Genomic DNA, 17,393 nt, shown 5'->3' on the forward strand with positions numbered 1-17,393 from the left:
TTAATTAAACAAGAGCAAGTAACAAAACTTCAGCAGCTAAACACATATCTGGAAATCAGACTGCTTATGCAAAATAAGCACAATGAAAGGATATAGAACAAATGAAAGGAGTTTTCTTAAGAAAAATAATCTTTCAACTTTCTGCAACATCATGTGTCATATGGCTTTTGAATGGAGGCATTAGTTAAAGGAATTTTCTCACCCATAGTCAAGTATTAACTCTATTTAAGTACAGCAATGCAAGGACAAACAGAAGTTAAAATTTAGTATACTGTATTAACTTTATGTAATACAGCATTAAAATCCCTTTCACTAAGACTACAAAGGACAGATTTACAGTAATATGAGGTACCAGCATTTATGGTCAGAAAAGTAAAGATGGAAAAGAATTAACTAACATTGTCATCAGACATTTCTTTTTTTCTTTTTTTCTTTCTTTTTTACAAAATACATGTCTTGATGATCACATGCTTTAAGCTTATATTCATTTATTTTACATATATATATATTTATTTTATTTGTAAGGGCAATTGAGAGAGAGTCACAAATAAGGAAAGGACACTAAGGTTTTAATAAGGGCAACAAAAAATGTTTTCACCAGAATAGATTCACATTACAGTACACCAATATTGACAGCATTCTCTTGTCTATTTTTGGTACATAAGATGGAATCTCTCTACATAACCTTATAAGGCTTCAGTAACTAAAAAGTAAAAAACCTATTAGTTTACAATTTATTTAAAAATTCTGAAAGACACAGCAAGTTCTAAACTTTAGTAGTGCTACCCACACACAACCATCTGGTTTAAGAACCCATTAAAAGGAGCCTCCTTTCCAGGGAGCTTGCAACAGTAGAGTTGTGCAATATGGATGCTTCTTACTACAAAAAAAAAAAAAATTACACATGGCACATTCTCATTCATATTTTGCAATGTAAAAAGTTACAAACATACCTAATCAAATAAATAATAATAATAATAAAAAAAGAATCTGAAGTGTGTTTGTTAAGTATCCTAAAACCACTACGCAGAATAATGGAAACTTTCACTCACAGACTATTTACATGGTAATACCCAGGTGAGGGTACACACTGCTACAAAACTCATAAAACAAAGGGTAAACTTGAAATGTTTTCCATAATAAAGGTCTAGCAGCATGACTATATCTAATGCTGTTTGTTTGTTTTCTTGACTGTTTTTGGAAGATTGTTTTAATCTATGTCTTCATCCAGTTCATAATTGTCTTTGTCATAAATATCTTTTACTAAAAGAACCCGTACGAGCATATTTTCCAAAGTGTTGCGGTCCAGTGACATGGAAGTATACCAGATAGGGCTGTCCAAGGATACCGAACAATCTGGCTGCAGATAGAACAAGTCCGTTCTCTGGTTCAGATTCTGTGGACTAAAATGAGGGGAAAAAAAAAGTCAGAAAAACAGTTTCACAGGACAAATTAGTATGTTGTCCTTTCTAACATCCTGTATAAATAAAATTCTAATTGCCCTTAGGCAAGTCAGACATGAACATTACTGTGGAGAAATGCTGCCTTGAAAGAGCCGTGCTGGATCAGAGCCAAGGCACAGCTAGTCCTGTGTCCTGGCTCCAGACAGCCGAGAGCAGGTGCCTAGGATCGAGCAATGAGACCATACAGGAGACCATATACTCTCCCAGCTTTCAAAAATTTGCAGCTCCAGGACTCGCAAAACCAGAAAGTACTTTCCATCTGCTTAGGAATCCCAATCAACAGTTTGTCTGTGATTTGAAAACAGGTCCCAACAGTAGCATTGCTTGTATCACTGTGTGATGCAACTGTTTCTGAATATAGAGTCTGGTGTTCCCTCAAAATGAAGAACCGTATCTTTGAGAGATGCGCAGAAATACAACAAAAAGCTAAAAACCCTCCTCCTCCTCCTATTTGACTCAAAGGGTTGGTCACTAGATCCACTAAAATACCTTAATTTGTGACCCCCTATAGTTTGGATTTCATATATATGCTTGATCCAACTGAGACATATCCTCTAAGCCACCAGAGAAGACCCTTGATGAAATTCTAACATTTAGTCCATTTAGGCAAGTCTAAGAAAAAAATTTTAAGTTCTGCATCTACAAGCGCTCACTCATGCTGCTCTCCCCTTCCCAACTACTGCAGACTTCAGGAGCCAACTGTACTTCTTTGTGTCTTTGGTGAACATATCAAGCTCATCTTCACAAACTGGCTGATAAAATTTCAGGTGTTGATCTCCACCTGTTGGGGTGAATATTGGCTTTTTGTGTTCTCACATAAATCAGTCCAAGACTCAGATGAGAAGACGAAATATGACAGTTTAAAATATTTTCATACTTTAAACTCCTCCCTACTTTTTCACGACCCACTATTTGTGCAGGGAAAAGCAAGAAAACATTGCCTACAGCTGTGAATCAGAGGATTCCCTAAATTGCAGCTGCAAATGTCCATTGATTGCAAAGCGTATGTCAAACAACAAGTATTACCTTATATCTTACAATAGTTCAAATACAAGAGTTTTTAAAGTGTTAAATATTTTAGAAAAATTATTTATTCACAGATGCAAGGTTTACGTTATTAGAAGAGCAGCAGTCTGGTACTCTAGTCAGCAGTGGTGACCAACAGTTATGAGAAAGTGGAACTTGAATGGAAACCACACCATAAGTGATGCTCCAAAGGGGTTTAATTGCTTTCTTTTTCCCAAAGTTGAGATGTTTCTAAAGAAAAAGAAGTGATTTGTTCTCCCCCTACTGGCTCTGTAGCAGCAGTTCAAAAATCCAGCTTCAACACTGTAATAATATATCCTCTTCACACTGAGAAAATGGTCAGCGTAAAGGCAAAAAATATTTGGCACAACCAGAAATAACTAAATTTCTGAAAAACAGCTGTTTGCATTAACATCACAAGTTACTTATTCCTCTTTGTAAAATCATATATATTTGGGCTTCTGCCTACATCACATGTAAACTTGCTTTACTTTTAAGAGTAAGATGCTGTTTCCCAGTACATGTTGGATCTCATATTTCATTTGATTTATTATGCCATACATACATATGCTTGTATATCATATGCATATGATATACAATAAGATTTTTCTTCTTTTGTATAATTTGCCTTTATTCCACTTAGAGTTACAAAAAAAATCTCCATTAGATCAGTCACTCTAATGGCTTGTTGAATTAAAAAAAAATTTCCCATGAAAGCCTGTTTTCAAACACTTCAAAAGCACTTCATGGCCAAACTATTTTCAGATTTCCCTGTCTAAGCTTTTCTTTTTAATGTATTAATTTCTGAGCAGATTGGAAGGAAGCAAGCTATTTCTAAATGCTGGGTTACTGTCCCTAATTTTTTTCCTACTACAAAAATATTTTAAGCTTACTTTCAAATCAGATATCTCAAAAGCATTTGAATTTCAAATTCCTGAAGACTTAACAAGAAGCAAGTCCACTGTCTCAATCCAATTTTTACTTAACAGATAGGGCCCTCACAACAGATACCCTCAGTAGCAAAACCTACCAAATCCCTCGCTGGTAACTCTCTGCAGAGATACTTGGTGTTTACAGGTAAGAAAGTTGAATCACACTGCCATTCCCAGATTAAGTCCTTGACAATTAACACTGAAGTACTCTGCTGCTCACACACTTTCTGCATCTGTTGTCCAGATACAGAATTGGACATTTCAGTGTTTTTATACAGATATTTTTTCAGAAGATCTCAATTCATTCACTCTGCTTGAATATTATTTCATGTTGCACCAAAACATTCCCTTTTTGTACCAGGTCTACTCTAGAACATTTCTGTGCTACCCCATCTAATACTTACCTTTTAGACAGATAGCACTCAAACATTTTCACGGGGCATCTAGCTGGATCAGATGTGTTTTCAATTTGTTCAAATACTGGTTCATCGTCTTCATGTTTCCTTTTTCCAGTAGTAATTTTATCTTTAAAAAGAAAACCAACAACCTCTAAGCCAGAATTTGATGTTATGTTTTTCAGTAAACACCCCAGACTGGGGTGACTAACGCACAACCCACCAAGTACTTAAACGCAGTCCCCATGGCTATGCACACCTGTAAGTGGAAATGCAACCCACAGCAAAGTGCCAGCATTTGGCACAGAGATCAGTGGGCTTAAAGGGAACATTTAATGCAGAGACCTTGTAGGCTCCACAGACCACAACTCCTATTAAAGATCCAGTAGCTGAAAGCTGCTAAACCTTATGCAAATGCAGACCTCAGGTTCCTGGCAAGGGGCCCAAGTGTCCCTCAGTTGAGTGAAATGTGGATGCTCCTGCAATAATTATTTGGGAACTGTCATAGTACCTTCATTATCAGCACGGCACAGGGAAGACACTTGATATCGAAGACAAGCTTTGCTTTCCATTGTTAGAGGATTCTTTTTCCACTGTCTAAAAACAGTGCCAAAAGAAAGTCTTAAGTGCTGCTCCACTGTTTTCAGGCCAAAATACTTAGTGTTGAAGTAGAACAGAGTATTCAGAAGAGCAACTGGTGAGTGCGATCCTAGCTGTTTAATCCTCCAAAGATAATCTTCTTCAACTCGAGAGAATATTGACCCTTCAAAAAAGTATGTTAGAGAAAATACAATGGATTAGCCCATAAACTGTCCGCACATAAAAGAATCGAGTTTCTGTTGACTTAATGAAATGCTCAAGACAGGAGCCTCCAATAAGCACACTTAACTATATGCCCATATCCCCCAAACCAACTCTTAAAGACACAGACACCCACTGTTGAGGAAAGAGAAAGTCAAAAGGGAAATTTCGACATATGCAATTTCACATTTCTATTTAATTATTTCAACAGCACTTCCTATATGCGACTCCCCCTTATGTTATTACATAAAATCAAATGTCAAATCTTAGTCCCTGCATAAAAAAACACATTTTTGAGTTTGTTTTATTCTGCTCATGCAAGGCCTCCAAAGAGCTACTCCTCCTTCCTTCTTATTGCCGAGGGAAATCTCGCTTGGAAAGGACTTGAAAGCCTTATCAGGGTTTAGGGACAGCCAAACACAGAGGCCCTCTGAAGCTTCAGAGACAAGACAATATCCAGAAGGCAGACGAAAAGGGCTGGTAAGGAGGATATCTCACTCCCAAGAAGGCTGTGACAGAGATGGAAGAATAATGGATTCTTCTGCTTGGTACCAGAACTGATCTGCTAGGAGAAATTTCCTAGAAGACTCTACTTCTGTTTTCTCTGTGAACTGATGTTCCTTCTGGGCAAATGGCTTATAGCAGAGAAATCTCTTACTCCAGCTGAGAGGGGCTTAATGCATCGTTCATCAGCTCTTCCCACACATAGCCCAGTGCCTGCCTGCCTATTTCCCATTTGGGAACCCCCATCGGGAAAAATAAATTCAGCTCAAGTAAAAAGAAAAGGTCAAAAACCAACTGCTTATTCTAACTTTCTTTTCTGAAAATGGACAATTTAAAATTAATAGTCAGTCAAAAAATCAGCTCTTGCAGCATGATTACCAAGAAACAAGACAAGAGAACAGGTACAGTTAGTCACTCTTGTAAGAAATCTTTTTGATTTTTAATCAATCACTGTTGCAGTGCATAAAATATTTGTTTCTATCTGCATGCTTAAGAGTATAGAACTAGTAAGAGATGAAAAACATACATGACCAAAATAAAATTACCATCTGGAAGTATGCTTGGTTGCCAACTTCTAAGGATTTTATTTAATTCCTGTTCAAATGTCTGGTAGATTGGATCAATAAATATGTTGTCTTTTCGATTACTTCCATATAAATACTACAAAGAAGAGAGGGACAGAGAATATTTACAGAGCCAAATTAGAACAAACTCAATGCTACAAGGTTCTTTTTCAGTACAATGATTGCACTCACACAAAAACAGTATACAAAAATAAAACAAGGAAACTTTTCCAATAATTAGCAGTTAAAAGTTAATTCCAATACAATGTATGTTGTAAATTTCTAATTGGATATGAATCACATTAATTAAAACCCCATATTAATTATACTTATCTCTAAAAGTCTGTTGTATCCAACATCGTATTAGTGAATAGGAAACCATTTTAAAAAATACTAATTTATCTTTTGGTCCAGGTAGGTCTTCAAAGTAGAAAAAACATTTAACAAGAAACGGACATTTTAAATGTGAACTCTGGACCCTGCCAAAAGCATCTTCAACACAGAAGTCAGAGCAAAAAAGCTCCCATATATTTGCGATAATAACATGAAGCAGTGCAAGAAAAATGATAGAATGGTGCAAAGCACCTGCCTATTCTGCAGTCTAATTATCTTAACCGTCTTGACCTTACAGACAGAAACTCTTTTGAGCCTTTACCAAGAATTAATGACCAAAGGCTATACTAGTAGTATTTGACATAATCATCTCTGGAGACATTTCTAAGAAATGGAGGATTGGCTTCTTAAAATTTCCACTTCAATGTTATCTTTGTGCGAACAAGCCTGTTGCTAGTGAATGCCATAAAAGTGACAGACAGAAAAAATGTGCTCACTACTGGAAATAGCATCTACTTCTGTACACACTCTTGAAATAACATTAAACATAGCACTCATTTATACTAAGCAGTTCAGCATATCTTGACTTCCTTATCTTTGCACTCAGTTTTTGTAATACAGATAAATGAATCAATACACATCCTAGAAGTCTCCCACACAACATCTCCATTCAGATACCATTTTAAAGGATACATTTGAACTAATTCTTCTAAGTACGGTATTCCCCAAAATGTGCTTGTTTCTACATATAGCAATTTTGACTTTATAATGCAACTCTAAACCAGACAATATGACTTACTATAAGCTTCACAGGGTTTTCCCCTATGTTCCCTTACACATTTTCCCTCAGCAAATTTTCTTTTTCTGTTTTGTATTAAACACTCACATGGGTCTCTATTGAATGCTAGCAGCAAAACTGAAATCGGACAGAAAACCAATTTGAAACCAAACCCCTCACACAACTGAGAATTGGACCAAGAATATTTTTATTTCCTGGTTCAGAATAATTGTTCAGCCAAACCCTGACATCCCCCAGTAGAAATCTGTGAAGTACTGGGACCATTAGCACCACAGGGTCTACACAACAAGGGCATATTGCAGTCTCTCCTGCTCCCAGGCTAAGCAGACATGCATCAGCCAGGCTTCATTTCTATACCACAACACTGTGCTCAGCTCCTCTACAAACTCTGGAGGGGGACAGGAGCAGCATAAGAAGTTTCCACTTAAGATGAGCTCTAACTAAACCATACCTAATAGGAAGGAACTGGATATGCCTCTGAGTCCCGCAGTGAAGAACAGCATGAATTATTGCCCACAACATTTTAAGACAAGTATCTGCCAAGCTCTGTCAGCCTCAATTTTCCCCAAAGCACCCCACTATTAGACTGATTATTAGATTATATACTGCTGTTTCATTACCATTTTCCTGAGCATATGTAGGCATGGATTTACCAGGACAGGAGAAAAGGTGACCAACTAAATAGGCTTTAACTCCTCCTCTACCCGCATACTGAGACTCCTTCTACTGCCGCTGCAGTAAATATTGCATCAAATATTGCAGACTCTCCCCCATCAATCCTATATGCTACATTTGGGGGAGAAAAAAAAAAATCTGTACTGGTGCAAAGAGTGAATGCCAGCATACAGCAGAGCAGCAAGGCAGGCAAACACCTGCTTCTCTAGGTGAACCCTTTCTGCTAGATGCCCACTCTATCACATGACCACCTTTAAAGCGTTACGTTTTTGGAAAACAACGCTTCAGTGTTTTCAAAACCATTAATGTACCATTTGTGGCCTGAAGCAGAACAATTTCAGTTGCAAATGAACCTGAACTGAAAAAATGTACTGGTTTGACTCAAGGACTAGTTTGCTGGAATAGATTTTCCAAGTGTTTCCCTTAAGAAAAACATCCAATTATTTCAAGCACAAAGTCAGAAAAACAAATCGAGACTTGAAGACTCTTAAGCATTTCAACTGTGCTCAAACCATAATACACTCATCAGGAAAAGGTCCAACGTTGAGCCAGTACTTAGCCAGAGCGAGTGCGGCAATTCTTCTGGAGGGGAAAGTGTTCTTTTTCTACTCCATGCCTGCCTTACTCTCTTCTTTAGAAATACACATTATTAAGTTTTACTCTACATTAGTAAAATATTGCTGATCTTTACCATAATTTTATCCTTATCTGACATTATTTAATCTTCTCTGAAACCCTTCTGAGTTAAATAGAGCCAATACCTTTTGTATAGTAAAGATTTAATGTAGTAAGTTTTCCTCTATTTCAGAAGTAGCCACATAGATGGAAAGAAGGGGTAAGAAAATATTAGAAGGCAATAGAGTTTTGTTGTACATTGAGACAACTAAGTAGAATTTAGCGTACCACTAAGTTTGAAGAAAGTTTAAACCTCTTTCTTCAGAAGGTAAGAGTATGTCCCTCACACATGTGCACATACATACAATTTGCCATGAGCACACAGATGTTGGCTGCAACCTTTGTCTGCTCCCATGCTTACATGCTTCAGCCCCTCACTCTGCTGTCTGCCTTTGCGAAATGCAGACTCTTCAGAACAGGGCAAGTTTTCCTATGAGTCTGAACAGCACCGGCGCAAGTGGGCCATAACAGACCACACGGGCTGTTAATGTCACCTGAATTAAAATATTGGACACAAAATATAAGTAATAATTACAGTAACATGATCACAAGTTGTTCCTCTACTGCTTCAGTATGGTATGTAAGTATTAGGACTCCTGATATTTCAGCTGTGTCACACAAACATTGGTTCTGATAAGCTTAAAACCCAAATTTGATGTGTAACTAGCTTTCCCAACAGACAACATAGACAGTGTCAAAGACACGAAGAGAAAGGTGAAAAGAGAAAAGCTGTAGGCTGAGTTGCATTTTATAAAAACATAGTTCACTCTATGAAAACAAGATTTTTTTTAAATTTGACAGAAAGATACAGACGGACAGTAGATCATGCAAGTGCAGTGGTAGAAAGCTAGCCAAGACTGAAACGTGCTTTATAGCAATATTGACTATAATGCCAAACAATGAATGCTCACTTCTCAAATTCCAATCATGAGGGAAAGATATCATCTAACTCCTTAATTTTGTATAATCTCATTACAGAAAAATTACTGGAAGTGCTATTTATTAAAAGAGATTTTGATTAAAAGATCTATTATTTAATTCTAGTCCTCTGCCTTAAGTTTAAAAGTAGAATGACAAAGATTGTGAACAGCTTGTTTTCCACATCATATGCACATTTTATTCCCTATTAACTTGAATGAAATTCTCCATGTTAAGGTTTTCAGCTCTGCACATTGTTTATTTTATCTATGATCTGCCGTATGCACCAAAAATTAAGACATCCTCTGCTTAAAATATAAGCTGTGGAATAGCTTTTCTAAGTAATATGTTATTGCCTTCAGCTATAAGATATCTAAACTGATTCCCTTCTGCTTTAAGAAGCATACAATATAACTGTATACACTATACAACTATATGTATATTGTTATACAATATAATTTCAAGGGCAGGAGGGGGACAGGACCCTAAGTAGTAGAGTTTTCTATATTCCATAAAATAAGGTGGACTGCCCACAGTCTTCAAAATCCAGTAAATTAGGCTCTCCCCAGCAGGCATGTCAAATAGCTTGCTTCCACTTTCTGAAATACCTGAATTAGAATAACTGAATGACTGAATTAGTAAACCTTTACAGCTCATCCTAGTTTCACTCTGCTTTTACATTAAGCCATCAAACTGAAGCACAGCATTTGGAAAAAATACATCATTTTAGACTGCAAATTCCTTACACTGCAAATTCCTTGCTTTCACCCAGCAAGAGGCTTAAAATTATTACAATATACCAGCTTTCATCTGAATTTTCAGGATGGGTCTTGCAAACTCATTTTCTATATGGACAAGTTGCTATAATATAATTTATACAGCAGACTCTGCGTTCCAGATCATAGCCATGATATTAAGAATAGCTCCTAGCCTCTTCTCAGCCAATAAATCCACATTATTTCCATTCTTCCACTGAAATGTATTAGAGTCAAATCATCAGCTCCACTTTCCAACTCTACAGCCTCTACTAACCTCCTGAATCCCAAGACACAGATAATAGATGCTGTCAGGTGCATAGTTCTCTCCATTTGGCCTTCGAATTTCATTGACAAAATGAGCCAACCCATAGCTTAACTCAGCTGAAGTATGTGACAATAGATCTTCCTTTAATTTCACAGACTTTGCTGTAAAATAAAGAAAAAATGCCTCATTATACAACAGTATTATTACATGCTGGGGGTGGGATGGGGTGTTTTTGGAGTAAAGGGTGAAATTGGTTTGATGTCCTCTCCGCTAACCAATTAATGAGTTTAAACATACTAAGTAGTTCAAATGTTAGATCAAACAAACAAGGCTACTAGAATAAAGTCTAATTAACCAAATGCAGTATCACCTACTCAAGAATTTACTGTCATGCACAGCTGAGAATGACACAGAGGCAGGAAGTGACCCAAGATACTCAAGGGAACGCAGTGTTGTAGAGGAAGACCTTCAGAGGAAATGGCAACTTCCAAAGTAATGAAATTGTGCTAGGATGCATATGGGAGCTGAAGAACAAGAGTAGCAACCCCCCTTTTTCCCCAGGGTAAATCTGCATACAGAGGAGCTTTGCAGAAAGGACAGCAACACTCCATAGGAGCAAAGGCCACATTGTCTCTGAGCTCCAAAGCAATGTAAGGACAGCCTCAAATGAAGTTCTCTTTTCATGAAAAAAAGTAGAATGTCCTCCTTTGCAATCTAGGAGTCCAGAAAAGTCCAAGTCCAAGACAAGTTAGAACACAAGGAAAAATAGGATGCCAACAAAAATCAAAACGGTCACGATCAGTGAACTAGAAGACCTAGAAAGGTTCTATCCTGTCTTGCACTAGAAGCATAAGACCTACCACTAAGAACCAAGCTGGGAAAACTTCTTGCAGAAAAAGAGTTTGGAAACTCTTTCTGTGCTAAAATAATCCCAGTTATTGTAGGAACGTTAGGGAAACGGAAACTTCTATTAAAAATCCTATCTGAAAATCAGTTTTTAAAGGAAGAAGAGTACAGGGAAATACAGCAGTTCTCACTAACAAATAAAAATCTGGATGCCAGATTTTTGGAAATACTTACTTGATTTCAGTTCCTCTAATTCTGGAAGATCTTCATCTAAATGTCGAGACTTCACCCAGTGCTTCCATGCGTTCACACCGTATGTGTATTTGAATGGAAAACCACTCTCTGAGTTTTCAGAACTATCGTCGTGAGACTGATATTCTGGCACTGCTTTCCTCTTCACTCCCTGCCATTGAAACAAAGTGGTTAATACTAATGACAACTGCTAACTGGAAGAACATAGAAGCTAGGTAGAATAAGCAAGCTGCAGGCCGAATTGCAAACTAAAGGTTCAGGGTAGAGAACATATGCTTCATTTGGCTGGAGCCAGTAGGTAGTTTCTGTTTTGAACATATTTCTAAGAACTGTATTTAAGCCAACTGACATTCCTAATCCACCTTTCAAACTGGTTTCTAAAAGAGACAAAATAAGACTTTTGATATTAGAGCTGCTGTTTTGGTTAGATCATATTAAGCAACAAGCACATAAAAGCAACAAATAATTCAGTATATTTTTAGGATTTCATTTTGTTAATGCACAGGAAGTTAGAGATGCTATAAATCTATGTCAGAAGGTCAACCTTCAGGCTCAACTGAACCCATCAATGGAAGAGCCTGATTTGGTCCCAAATTAAAACATAGCCAGCAATATAGTTAAGGCACAGTACCAGACAGTTCAGACTCCAAATTTAAAACTAGAAAGACATTTATTTTTAATAAGGTTTTCTAGAAGTAGGTTGTTTTTTTTAAAGCTGTGATAGCTACTGCAGTTCTTCCAACAAAATCATTTCAGCTTTGTGCCAGACGCCAGAAAGTCTCTTTCCTGTTAGTTTCCTTCTAAATAAAAGGACATAGCTAAATTATTTGCAGTGTTTAAACTAAGATTTTTGACTGAAAATAAAATCTGGCAAAGTTACAAGCAAATAAAAAGTCTTTTAACTATTTTATACAGCAAATGCTTTAGTTCTCATTATAAGCCAAGGCAAAGTCAACATTCTTCCATTTTACTATCAAATTAAACCTACAGCATTTTATTTAAAGAAGATGATAGAGGAGCATTACTGATTATGTATGTAAGTATGTAAAAAACAGGGTGAAACACTAGTACATTACATCAACAGTTCTACCAATATGAGTCATCTATAGCAAAGACAGGATCACAAATTAGGAGCTAAACTATTCAATCCAGCAGTTAACTGCAATAGACATGACTGAAATAATTTTATTGTTTGAATTAGTATTTCGCTCTACATTTAAAAAGATAGGTAATTAGGTATGAATAGGCAATAACATTTTAGAGCAGTCTTGAGAACTGAAAAATCTCTGGCATGTTTTTGATCACTTAAATTTTGTGGGATTTTTTAATAGCATGATACAATTACCTTCTTTTTGGACCGTGGTCTTGGCTGTACCTCATATTCTTCCCCAAAAACAGGAGGCAATAAAAACTCATTCTCTGTATCAAGCTCCTCAGTTGCTGAAAGTATATTAACAGAAAATAATTTTTAAACACCTTTTGGATGACACTGATTTGAAAAAGCTATAAAGTACATTGATGTTCATTAATGCAAGGAGTCTACAAAAGCAGGTATATGATACGATACATTAACAAAGACTGGATTTCAGGACAAGGAAATAAACCTATTCCTATTCTTGTAGGTAAGGCAAAACTATCAAGATGCTTATTTCTAAATAAATTAAAAAGCATGCAATAATGACCATTTTGAAACACTTTCGCCACCAAGGCAGCATTTCTTACTACAGACTCTTCCATAATTTTTCAAGCCTAGGCAATCTTTGCTATTAACAAGTGTAAGTTATGGTGAAAATGAGCAGCTATGAGTGGAAAAAAATACAAATTAACTTAACACATGCACTTTGTTCATGTATTTCTGTCATTTCTGTTTTTTATTCTATACAGCACACTACTCTTAGTTAAAAATTAAGATTCAGAATGTAAACTCTTTCATAGAAACTGGTTTTAGACTATGTTTATACAAGTGGTGGAAGTCTCGCTCGTGACATGTCACAGTAATGTAAGTAAATAGATATATGGTAATATCTCAAAATACTATTTGTTTAACATTTCAGGGGTTGAAGGAAGGACTCTATTAAGTCAGGCAATACAGCAGAATAAGACGACAAGACATATAAATAGATTTAATGCTGCAGGTTGTGACTTTATTTACTTTACTGAACATGGTTCATCTCTCATTTAATTATCAAGCAATGACTTCACTCAAAGCTGAATGCTCTTCTGATAACCAGCCTGATTTCGCCACCTTACTATTCAAGACACCATTCAAACCATTACTGAATCTAATATCACAAGGAAAAAGAGTATAGATAAAATAGCACTCACATGCAAAGATTTAGGAACTATGCCCCAGATTAAACACCAGTCCTTCTCCTGTTGTCCCAAAGAACCTAACCTCAGAAGCTCCTCCACCTAATTAACAATTGTTATAAACTGCTATTGTTTACCTTCCACCTTATTTTTGTTTTTCTTCATATTTTTATCTTTCTCATGTACCAAACCTCCCTTACAAAGAGGGTTAAAGAACTTAGTATACATCTTACTAATAAACTTCCTCAGATTAATGTCAACCCTTCTTCTTAATTGCCAGACTCGATCCTCAAATTAGACATAAAATGAACTGTGAAACCTAGTTTGGGTAGTCACATCTATAGCACGAGGCAAAAGACAACTTTTAAGAGCAGATATGGGAGCTATCCAGGGGAAGAATGAGTTATATGGTATGTAGTCAGGAGGTCTCCCAGATCTTGAATTGCTTAGGACATGGTACAAGGAAATAAAAATGGTTGCCTGCATTCTGGATAGAGTAGAAGGAATTGTGATACCTAAAACCAGCACCTTCTTTCATCCAAGATCTCAGAAAGCAGTGATTTTGCTGCCAATTCAGGTAACACTACCTATTTCAAATACAGGTATGGACATTAATAAGAGACCATAAGACAACACAAGTGAAGAACAGTATCTACTAATTTGCTACCTTCTAACAAACTTCAGTAGGAAATTAGCCCTTTTGTCATTCCTGCTCTAAACCACCATTTCACTTCCCATGCAAATATCTTGTGATTTCAGAATGTATTCATTATTGTTTTCTGTGATGCATACCATCTGAGTCTTTGAGCCTTCAAAATATCTCTCCTAAATCCATGTCCAAAACCAAACGATGCAGCCAAGTTCTTTTGCCTAAGGTTAATTCCTCCTTTCTCTATTTAAAGTACTCTATTTAGAAAGATTTATATAAAAAATGGAGAAACTCCTTCAGAAATCCCCAGTCTTGGAAAGGCTTGGCAAAGGTTTATTTAACAGACTAAGACAAGCAGATCTTGCAATCAAATTAAGCTCACCCGAAAGGATGATTAAACAAAGTACAAGGACTACCAACAATGTCTATTTTACAGTATTTATTAAAATAATAGAAAAAATACCTCTTGGAAAGTCTATCTCAATATCAAGGTCTGGTTCGTACGGAACATCAGGCAAGCTTGCCTGTGCCTCTCTTTCAGAGTTGAGCAGATTTGATTCAACTATCACACCTGTAAATAAAAAAAACTCATTTTAATTAACGTGTGGATTAGTCAAAATAGGGCAGATAAACAGTGGTTCTAAAGCTGCCTGGTCTGCTCATTGCCATCTGAGATTTTGTTGCTCTTGACATCTCAGATTTACTTCTCCAATCTGATTTCTTTCAAACAAAAAGATACTTGTTAGCCCATCTGCCCTCCTTCATTTAGATGAGAGCCTCAGCAAAGCATGTGTGCAGAAGATCAAATGCGGGGGGATCTGGATCATACTAACCAATCACAGAATATAAATTAGCTTGAAAATGTAACCATCTATTTTTCTGCATGATTCTGTTCTCTGTAAAAAAGATCCTATAAAAGCAAACAAGGAAGGCAGGTCAAGAGAAACAGAAACTCGACCTTTTCCCAACTTCTGGCAAAAGCAGAGCTCTCCAAATTCAGTTCTCTGCAAAACAGCGAGCTTTGATCCCATACATGTGCTCATTCAACTAGCTGTACTTAGCAAAAGAGTGCAAGGAATTGCAAATGACAACCTTGCTGTGCCGCCCTAAATGTCCAGCTTTGGTGGGGAATAGTGACAATTTGGGGAACAATAAACCTCGAGGGAGGAGCAATTTCTGAACCACTGTTGGCCTCCTGTATACCAAGCCCAAGGCATACATTTTTCAACATCCTTTGAGATATCAGTTGAAAGACCTTGAAAAAAGCTTCACCTTCACCATAGAAAAACCTTAAAAACTAATTTTTGAAAGAAAAGGCAAATTCTCTTGGGAAGATACAGAAGAGACTTCAGCATTTTGTCTCTATTTCCCAGTTCTGTCTGTCAAAGAGGTACATGCACTGGAAAAATATCATTGCAGGATAGTCAGGATTTTTGATCATCTGTAAAGCTGTCCCAGAGAGAGTTCTCTCCTTTTAGGTAAGCTGGTGGAATGACATGCCTTTTCAACATCACAATGATGTATCAGCTGATGCATTATCATCTTCAAAGAAATGATACTTGTAGGTGAGGATCTTTAGACAACTCAACAGACAAAGCATCATTAGATCATCTGATTTTGTTGACCACGGTTCCACTCGTGAAACGGAGGTTTCTCTGAGTTTTGACAGCCCCTGCTTCCCCACAGACAATGTAAAATGTGCCTAGTAAAGTGTTACTACAAAGACAATGGGCTCCTGTCACATCCCATCTTGTTCAGAAAAAGCTGTGATCACAACAGTATGACACAGCTATGGTGATCATTTTTCCTAAAGTTTTGATTTGAGCTTTTCCGGGAAGAAGACTGGTTTGGTTTTGGCTTGCTTTGAGTGACACTGAGAAGAAACCCTGAGTATAATATTGAATGACTGTTTGCCATCAGCCAGGCAGCTGGAGTACATAAAGAGAATGCCCATATTTTTAAAGACCAAAGTCTGGTACAGCAGACCAAAGTCACATAGCAAACTTCAGAAAGTTTTCTGCTGACATGGTCTAGAAAATGCTTAAATAATTAAGATTTCTGCCGACATTGTCTAGAAAATACTTAAATAATTAAGATTTCAAGTTAATATAAGAACTCAGTAATAGCGCTGGAATAGAAGAATCTTTTTTTTAGTGTCATAATAACCTTTGTCTTTATACCCACATACCCCACATACTCCAAAAAGTCAAAGACAAACTTACTGGTCACATCGGAAGACTCTGTTTTTCCACTGTCTTCAGGTACCATCCCTGACAAGGTCAATAGCTCAGCTTCCAGAGGATTTGAGGGCACTTTTCCCCTCAGCTCTTCTATTGCTGCAAAGATTTTCTCGCTGCTGTCCAGAGTAGTGGGCAAGAAAACTGGAACTGGCACCTATGTAAACAGGGAGGAATAGATGGTTAGAAAAGAAAAAAAACCCCAAACAAACACTGCAACAAAGCATCAACAACAATCAACACAGAAACACCAGCTATACATCTCCCCTTTAAAAGTTAACACAGATTAAAAGCATATCATCTAAGCATGGACTAACAAAAAATTGCTGAAAGGTTAAAAGATTCAATAAAAATCGTTCAGAACAGAAGGGAAAATAGGAGAGGATCCAGGAAAAAAAAAAAGAAATATGACAAAATTTAGTGAGTCAAAGTATGATACACTGTGTAAGTGATAACAAATCTAACTTAGAGTTATTTTCTTTCATCAGCACAAGGTTCCTTTTTTGTGCTTCTTCCTTCTGTTTATCCCACTCCGTCATCCACCTTCAAGATAGTCCTTCAATTTCCCCATTACCAGAATCAATTTTGCTGTTTAATGCATATTCATCATACAAAAGCACCACTCAAAATTGTTTCTAAAAAATTCAGTAGCAAAAGATTATCATGCTGAAAGAAAACAGATAGATCCTAAAAACGAATCAGGAAATTAAGTACCTCTGCCAGATTTCTGATTCTATTTCAATAAACATTACTGCAGCATCCTGCAAACATTTAGATGGACCAGAATGAGAACAGTCAACAACACAAAGTGGTCCCTCACAGGCATGTGGCTGGATGTCAGTTTAAAAGTAAAGCTGAAGTCTGACTTACAGGAACAGGGACTGTTGTAGGAACAGGAACATTTTGACTATACATGTTCATAGGCACCGGAACATAAACAGGAACAGGAATAGGCACTGGAACACACTCTTTTTTCCAATCATCTTCTATTA

The 17,393-nt window shown here is 36.8% G+C and overlaps 1 protein-coding gene across 6 annotated transcripts in view; it reads right to left on the reverse strand.

The window, feature by feature from the left end:
• Positions 1–548: 548 nt before the first annotated feature.
• ZMYM2 (zinc finger MYM-type containing 2) overlaps positions 549–17,393 on the reverse strand; it is a 90,378-nt gene continuing 73,533 nt past the window's right edge. For all 6 annotated transcript variants that reach the window (XM_026112106.2, XM_026112109.2, XM_026112110.2 and 3 more), the window contains 10 exons: positions 17,272–17,387; positions 16,387–16,558; positions 14,628–14,735; positions 12,551–12,645; positions 11,188–11,356; positions 10,117–10,268; positions 5,667–5,781; positions 4,328–4,579; positions 3,826–3,946; positions 549–1,403 (listed from right to left, as the gene is read on the reverse strand). In XM_026112106.2, coding sequence (XP_025967891.1) covers positions 1,211–1,403; positions 3,826–3,946; positions 4,328–4,579; positions 5,667–5,781; positions 10,117–10,268; positions 11,188–11,356; positions 12,551–12,645; positions 14,628–14,735; positions 16,387–16,558; positions 17,272–17,387 — 1,493 coding nt within the window. In that variant the 3' untranslated portion in view covers positions 549–1,210. The remainder of the gene's footprint in view (positions 1,404–3,825; positions 3,947–4,327; positions 4,580–5,666; positions 5,782–10,116; positions 10,269–11,187; positions 11,357–12,550; positions 12,646–14,627; positions 14,736–16,386; positions 16,559–17,271; positions 17,388–17,393) is intronic.

This window comes from Dromaius novaehollandiae, chromosome 1 (genome assembly GCF_036370855.1).
Source record: "Dromaius novaehollandiae isolate bDroNov1 chromosome 1, bDroNov1.hap1, whole genome shotgun sequence".
NCBI classification, from domain to species: Eukaryota; Metazoa; Chordata; class Aves; order Casuariiformes; family Dromaiidae; genus Dromaius; species Dromaius novaehollandiae.